Here is an 8,606-nt window from a genome sequence, read left to right on the forward strand (position 1 = left end):
ATAGATAGATAGATAGATATATATATATATATATATATATATATATATAATTTATTTATTTATTTATTTTTGGAAACCTATTAAACTGTTATGGTCTATTAAACTATTATGATCCAGACAGTTCCAGTGGATAACATCAAGTCTCACCCACAATTTGTCATTCAAGAAGCCTTTTTACTTGGATATATGTCCCATTAAGGAAGATAAAAAGCTAATTGGGACAATCCCTTCAATATTCCCTGCCTCGACGTCCTGTTATTGGGGATACTGTACGTTAACACAGACAAGAAAACTAAGATCACAAAGCCATTTCATAGTTCTTTAAGCTTTATTCACAGAACCTTGTTGTTGGATTGGATCAGACATGTTGTCAATTACCACAGAAAGGTTAGACTTGTCTCTTAATTTGTAAAATCAAATAAAATTCACATTCTAGAGGGTTTAAAAGCAGAAATATTCCTTGCATTTTACATTACACAACATTACAAAATGTTCGTTTTTGGAGCTATTAAGTTGTCCATGTCCATTTTTGTGGTGTGATTACAGTTCTAGGTAGAAGAGCTTCTACAGTAATAATGCATTACCAGTATAGTTCCTGTGGGTGGAATGTAAACAGCACTTATAGTTACATCATGTCCCTTTCCGGTATCCTTGCAGGGATAGAAATGAAAACCTGCCAAATGTGGGTGAAAATCACCCATGCTGGGTTACACATATCAACTCACTAGCCAGTTTGGTGGGATGTGATTAGTAAATCTATCATTTTACACACCATCGCTAGCCCTTCCCATAAAAACAGCCTCCAGTATTAGCAAAACAAAGCAAAAAGAGACGAGACAAATATCCTGCAATGACAAAGTGAGCCACTCACAAAGTTTACTATTGAATTACATTAACAAAATTTAGATTGTGCATTTTTCAAGAATAAATATGTTTTTTTGGCTTGAATAAAGTCTTCATATAGAGAATTATATCCAAGCAGCTTTTTTGTGACCAGTTTACTGTCTTCCAGAGCACTTGCAGACAAGAGGCCACTTATCAAGCCGTTCTCAGTTCCTAGGGGTCCGATAAATGCCGCATGTCCAAGACTTTTGCATGTCATTATGCAGATGCCAAAGCACCCTTTAGCGTGTTTATTGCAATGCGTCATATTTAAAAACATTTGTCATCAATATACTGATACGAAGGGCATGAGAATTTTACATTCGTTAAATTAAATGCATGGGTATAATTTTGTTATCATGGTATGATATTTTGGAGCATTATTTTCAGACCCCTTGGGAGTGAGAACAGGTTGGCATTTTTTAATGGATATTAAAGGGTTAGTTCACTCAAAAATGAACATGCTGTCATTAATTACTCACCCTCGTGTTGTTCCAAACCCATAAGACCTCCGTTCATCTTCGGAACACAATTTAAGATATTTTTGATCAAATCTGAGGGCTCTCTGACCCTCCCATAGACAGCAAGGTAACTACCACCTTCAAGGTCCAGAAAAGTACCAAGATATGATCGACAAAGTAGTCCGTGTGACATCACTGGTTCAACTGTAAAGTTACGAAGCTACGAGAATACATTTTTGCGCAAAGAAAACAAAAATAACAACTTTATTCCACATTTTCGTCTCTACTGTCGCGCGTTCGCGACAGTATCATGACGCAAGCATGTGGCGGTGCTGACCCAGATCCGGCGTAATGATGTCATCACGCCACACGCTAATTAATGACAGAATTCTAATTTTTGGGTGAACTAACCCTTTAATGGAAGAAAGGCTTCAGTTCTCAGTAAGTTGACATTTGTAAGGAAACATCTGATAATTTTTTTAAATTACAGCCTGTCCACTAATCTTCATTGTTTAACATTAAACATTAATTTTGGAGTGAGCTATATTTAAAAATTAAATGCTGTCACAGAGATTGTTTTGTGTGTCTGATTTTGATAATCCACTTTATGTGCAATATTTCTGTTTTGGCTATTAGAAGTTCTAAATGGCCAATAACCTAATTTGCCTAGTGAGTGAAAAGGTTAATTTAAAACCCTGTATGTTTGTGTATCATGCTAAAATACACAATGCCAGACAGTCTCTGCAGTAACATTAGTCAATTTGATACCTGTCTACAGATGGCTGCTTTCTAATGCTTTGTTCTTTATTAGTAACTGTTAGCAGGAATACTTTTGGGGTAAAAAAAAAAAAAAAACTGGACCTGCAACATTCCTGCAATTATTTTGACCTGTACCCTCTAGCTACTTATGTGGTCATTTGCTTATGTTTCTCTCTGTCAGTATCAGTTCCACACTCTCTCTTTCTCTTGAAGGGGTCTGGGGTTCACTATTGCTGTTGTACTGGGACTGGCTTTCATTGAGACACCCTCCTCTCTGACCTACACCTCGGACATTCGTTTCAAACCCAAGCCTTGGGAGCCACCCTGTGGACTGACGGAGGGGATTGAGATAGTCTGCCTTTGTATCTTCATCCTAGATGTCACTGTGAAGGTAGAAATCCAGAAATATTCAGTTGACTATTGGGTTAGCATTAAACAGGTAGTTCACTCAAAAAATGAAAATTATGTCATTAAATGTCATTCAAGCCCATATGACAGAGTTAAACAGACCTCTTTTGTAATATGACTTAAGTTGCTTAATATTATATTAAAGAACATATTGGATGTTTTGTGTGTTTTGCAGAGTTATCTGATAGGATGGGAGGAGTTTCGTATGAACAAGTGGCTGATTGGTTATATAGTAGTGATTGCAGCATCAGTTATTGATTGGATGTTGAGTATTAGCATGATGTGCAGTGAGGTGAGTTTATAAGAACTGTACTACAAAGCTGCTTATTTATTATGCCTCTTTACACTATAACAGTATATGACAATATTTACACTATAAAACAAATTGGCGTAGAAAGTTTTCACTCGAAATTGCTAGTAAGTTCCACAAATAATTACAAAGAAGTGGCAATTAACGCATTACATTAAACTGAAGATTGAAATAGTTTTAAGTTAAATGTGACAATAAATTACTAAATTAATTCAATATGACATAAATATACCTTTTTATGTAGTTTCATTAAATTAAATATAGAAAGTCCCCACATGTAATCTGCCCAACACTATTGGCAAAATAAAATGTGACCCTGCTGGAGCACAAAACCAGTCTTAAGTCGCTGGGGTATATTTGTAGCAATAGCCAAAAATACATTGTATGTGTCAAAATTATTGATTTTTCTTTTATGCTAAAAATTATAAGGATATTAAGTAAAGATCATGTTCCATGAAGATATTTGGTAAATTTCCTACTGTAAATATATTAAAACTTAATTTTTGATTGGTAATATGCATTGCTAAGAACTTAATTTGGACAACTTTAAAGGCGATTTTCTCAATATTTAGATTTTTTTGCACCCTCAGATTCTAGGTGATGTATAAATCTAAATTTCGAAAAATTGACCCTTATGACTGGTTTTGTGGTCCAGGGTCACAAATGTGCTTATAATTCATAGAAATACAAGTAAAATGTAATTCTAAACGAACTTTGCAAATCTCATTTGCAAATCTCATTTGCATAAGCACATCAAATATGACCTGAGGGAAATTAAATGAAATGTAAATTTTTGGACAAGTAATCCTAAGTAAGTAAATGTCTGAGTCAGCTGTTAGCATCAGGTCCATTGATTGTAATGCTTCCTTGTCATTCTGTCCCACAGAGTTTAAGAGTCAGGAGACTAATTCGCCCATTTTTCCTCTTGCAAAACTCTTCCCTTATGAAGAAAACTCTAAAATGTATCAAAAGGACTCTTCCTGAAATAGCAAGGTAATAACATATTTTCTGTAATAAGGGTTTTTCCCCATAACAGCCTCCATTTAATTCCTTATTTTCACTTCTCAATTTGTGTGCAGTTCCATTCTAATATTATAATTTAAAAATGATCGGATAAACATTGACCGGATCGGTTCTCTCTGTTTTTCACTCTTTCCGTTTCAGTGTTATTCTGCTTCTGGCGTTACACATCTGCTTATTCACCATGATAGGAATGCTGATCTTTGCCAAATCAGATGTAAGAAGTGATCACATCCTTATCACATAATTTCTATCAATACTTATATGGTGCCACTTTTTGATTTAAACAAGCCCCTGTCCCCAAGTATTACATTTTGCCACATAACTCATACTCATCAATTTGTGCTTTGGACATGAATGATACGTTAGTGTTGCTTATTGAGGAGAGATGTTCAAGAGATCAGATTTTTACTGAGCAGACAATAAAACTCCTAAAGACTTCTGTTGATGGAGAAACCAGAGTCATATCTAGATATCAGAATATAGAGACTTGTATGTGGGATCTTTTGACATGGGCCAGTAAGCAGCCACATAGCTACATGCTGAATACCTCAGAAACCACACAGCATCCAACCACAATACTTTAGCATCCTGGCAGCATTTTTTTGCACAGGCAAGCACCACTAAAAATGTATTCAGAAAATGTAAAAATGTAATCAGGGTTTGTGTGGGTCTTAAAAAAGCCTTTTTAAATAAGAGCAGAAAGTCTAAAACTGATAAAGTCATGGCATTAAATGTTGCATACATTGTAAAAGTGAAAATATTTTTGTTTTCCAATACAAATATCTAATCATGCTTAAATCAAGATACATTTACATGCAAATGTAAGTTCTTGAAAAATATAACAAAATTGAGTGAGTTTATGTTTAAAACAAAAACAAATATCTGTCAGTGGGGTATGAAAACTTTTTCTCCTTTGAATTAAGTTGAATTTTTCTGAGCCCATTGGCAGATATTGTTCATATTTTAATCAAACTCGCTTAATTTTAATCAATTTCAGACTTCTTATGTCAATTTGCTCCTCAAGTAAATGTATCTTAAGAGACATTTTGCACAAAATTACTGTGGAAGAAAATCAGCTTTTTTGCAGTGTGATCAGGAAGTAAAGTAAAAGTGTTTTTTTTTTTGGTAACTCGTGTTCTCTCTAGACATTTACATTAAGAGAGCATATTGACTTGGGCATATTCTTGTATTCTCTTCAATTTATTCCTTACATTTTCTTTACTTGTTTTTAAAAAGGTCTTAAATAGTCTTAATTTTACCTTGATAAAACCTACAGAAACCCTCAGTAATGTACTAAGGGCCAGATTTACCAAACAAGACAAATTAGTGCGAGAGCACAGTTCCAAAAATATTCACTGCAGATGGAAGTGGAAAGTTCTGCGGGTGATTTACTGACAATGCGTAAATTAAAGAACAGATGCAACATCTCATTTCCATAATGAACAACGTAATCTACCAAGATCAGCACAAATTAAGGTGGCAAAAAAGCGGAGTAAATGAAAAAATTATATGGCTTGGCATACAATATGTACGGATAACATAGCTACATGCTGAATACCTCAGAAACCACACAGCATCCAACCACAATACTTTAGCATCCTGGCAGCATTTTTTTGCACAGGCAAGCACCACTAAAAATGTATTCAGAAAATGTAAAAATGTAATCAGGGTTTGTGTGGGTCTTAAAAAAGCCTTTTTAAATAAGAGCAGAAAGTCTAAAACTGATAAAGTCATGGCATTAAATGTTGCATACATTGTAAAAGTGAAAATATTTTTGTTTTCCAATACAAATATCTAATCATGCTTAAATCAAGATACATTTACATGCAAATGTAAGTTCTTGAAAAATATAACAAAATTGAGTGAGTTTATGTTTAAAACAAAAACAAATATCTGTCAGTGGGGTATGAAAACTTTTTCTCCTTTGAATTAAGTTGAATTTTTCTGAGCCCATTGGCAGATATTGTTCATATTTTAATCAAACTCGCTTAATTTTAATCAATTTCAGACTTCTTATGTCAATTTGCTCCTCAAGTAAATGTATCTTAAGAGACATTTTGCACAAAATTACTGTGGAAGAAAATCAGCTTTTTTGCAGTGTGATCAGGAAGTAAAGTAAAAGTGTTTTTTTTTTTGGTAACTCGTGTTCTCTCTAGACATTTACATTAAGAGAGCATATTGACTTGGGCATATTCTTGTATTCTCTTCAATTTATTCCTTACATTTTCTTTACTTGTTTTTAAAAAGGTCTTAAATAGTCTTAATTTTACCTTGATAAAACCTACAGAAACCCTCAGTAATGTACTAAGGGCCAGATTTACCAAACAAGACAAATTAGTGCGAGAGCACAGTTCCAAAAATATTCACTGCAGATGGAAGTGGAAAGTTCTGCGGGTGATTTACTGACAATGCGTAAATTAAAGAACAGATGCAACATCTCATTTCCATAATGAACAACGTAATCTACCAAGATCAGCACAAATTAAGGTGGCAAAAAAGCGGAGTAAATGAAAAAATTATATGGCTTGGCATACAATATGTACGGATAACATCTTCCTCTGGCATTCCAAATAAATTAATAAGAGTGGGGAAAAAAAGTCTCTCCCTTCTACCAAGCAATGCTTCCTCCTGGCTGCAGCAGTCGCAACCAAGTCAAGTGCAAAATAGGTTAAGACATGCTTTTTTTGAGTGGTGCAAATACCAGTAAATTGACTAACGCAAACCTTAGTAAATCATGTTGCATGATTCATTTAAATAGGCCTACTCTCCTCCCATAAATTTTGCGTCTGAAAGGGAAACTGCTACAAATGCATATGCAATAAGGTCAGCCGGAGTAAAGCTGTTAGTAAAACTGGATAATTACAAATAAAGTTTAGTTAATAAAATTAGTGTAGTTTTTAAAATAAATTTAGTTTAGTTTTAATTAGTTATTTAGTTAATCTTAATGTGCAATTTGTAATTGTCATCTGGCCAGTAAAGGAACAAATACCATCCAATCTTTACACTGAATCATTTAGCAGACACTTTTATTCCAAGTGAGTTGCTACAGTTGACTGAATAGATGTGTTTCTGTAGGACCCTAAGAAGAATGGAGAATGGGAAACCTACTTCAAAAACCTGCCAAAGGCCCTGTCTTCTCTGCTAGTGCTGCTAACGACAGCCAATAACCCTGACGGTACGTCTTCATTTGACTGTAAATGTCAGGAGGTGCAAATCTCTGGATGACTCCGTAAAGTTTTAGATGGTCAGTGACGGATGACATTTTGGCACCGTTGTGTCGAATTCTCAGTCATCTCTGGCTCATTGCAGTGGAGGCTATGAGTCATTGGCTTTAACCACATGACATGATGTCTTGTGACTTGTCACAACGTTCTGTTAAACTTTCACAGGTATCTTAAATGTGAAACTGCCTAAAATGGCCTACAACCTTTCTTGTAATCTGTGTGTCTGTCAACGTGTCTTCCTCTCTCAACAGTCATGATTCCAGCATACTCTCTGAACCGTGGCTATTCTATATATTTTATTCTCTTTAGTGTGTTTGGTAAGTTTTAATGGCATTCAATCACACACACACACACACATAAACTACTGGTGAAAACATTGGAATAATATAAGATTTTGCAATATTTCTAAAAGAAGTCTCTAATAATTATTTCTGAAGAAATGTGTCTGAGTAATGGCTGCTGAAAACTCAGGAATAAATTGCATCAAATTTGCATTCAATTTTATGCAATTTATTTTAATTTTTTACTGTATTTTTTCAGTGCAGCTTTGGTGAGCATAAGAGACTTCTTTTCAAAAACTTTTGACTCGTAGTGTATATTTACACGCACGCACACTGCAGTTAATATTACTTGCATTCAAAATTTTCCACCTGCATTAACCATTGACAATTTTTTTTCTTTTCTTTTAGGGACGTATTTGTTAATGAATCTAATGACGGCTATTATTTATAACCAGTTCAGGGGATATTTACTGGTGAGTGACGGTTATGTGACTTACATTTGACGTTGTTTTAGGAATTTGTGCTTTTTTGCTAAAAGAATAGTTCAGCAATCTATATTCTGTTATTATTTCCAAACTCATATGACTGTTTTTTTTCCCATGGAGCATAGAATGTATTTTATCATTTCCAAGCTCCTCTTTTCCATACAACAGAACTGATCAGAGCCCATCAAGCTCCAAAAATGACAAAAAAATAAAAAAAGTTTAGCACAATAAAAGTTTTCCATATGACCCTGTTTTTTCAATTGGTTTTAAGGCATACCATAATTATTATTGTATGGAAAAGAGTGGCGTGAAAATTCTTCAAAAATTCCTCTTGTGTTTTGTGAAGTCATACATGTTTGTGACAAAATGAGGGTCAGTAAATGTTGATTTTAGGTGAACTGTTCCTTTAATTATTGATGTTATGGTCTGTGTGTTTAGATGTCAGTTCAGACGTCTATAATCAGGAGGCGTCTGGGTATTCGGGCTGCTTTCGAGGTGCTGTGCTGTCCAGGCCGAGGGCACACCAGCACTCAGTCTGAAGGCCATGTGTAAGATCCAGTCCTCTCCAGCACTTTAGTCTTTCTTCCTTGTAGCAAACATTTACTCTTTATATCTCTAATGTAGTGTTTTATGCCTGGTCACATGACTTTTCCTGTTGCTGCTCAGGGAGCGAGTGGCGGTGAACATGTTTCTGCAGGTCATGGATAGAGTCCACATGAAGTCTTACTGCAGGCAGGCTATCATTAAGGTCAATACAGATTGCAGAATAGTTT

The 8,606-nt window shown here is 34.8% G+C and overlaps 1 protein-coding gene across 1 annotated transcript in view; it reads left to right on the forward strand.

The window, feature by feature from the left end:
- The window catches only part of LOC107584738 (two pore calcium channel protein 2-like), a 24,051-nt gene that overhangs the window by 2,466 nt on the left and 12,979 nt on the right, over positions 1-8,606 (forward strand). The window contains exons 4-12 of the mRNA XM_016271454.1: positions 2,316-2,541; positions 2,686-2,802; positions 3,707-3,813; positions 3,985-4,057; positions 6,919-7,018; positions 7,319-7,384; positions 7,757-7,821; positions 8,272-8,381; positions 8,500-8,581. Coding sequence (XP_016126940.1) covers positions 2,316-2,541; positions 2,686-2,802; positions 3,707-3,813; positions 3,985-4,057; positions 6,919-7,018; positions 7,319-7,384; positions 7,757-7,821; positions 8,272-8,381; positions 8,500-8,581 — 946 coding nt within the window. The remainder of the gene's footprint in view (positions 1-2,315; positions 2,542-2,685; positions 2,803-3,706; positions 3,814-3,984; positions 4,058-6,918; positions 7,019-7,318; positions 7,385-7,756; positions 7,822-8,271; positions 8,382-8,499; positions 8,582-8,606) is intronic.

This window comes from Sinocyclocheilus grahami, unplaced genomic scaffold (assembly GCF_001515645.1).
Source record: "Sinocyclocheilus grahami isolate Dianchi unplaced genomic scaffold, SAMN03320097.WGS_v1.1 scaffold62.1, whole genome shotgun sequence".
Lineage (NCBI taxonomy): Eukaryota > Metazoa > Chordata > Actinopteri > Cypriniformes > Cyprinidae > Sinocyclocheilus > Sinocyclocheilus grahami.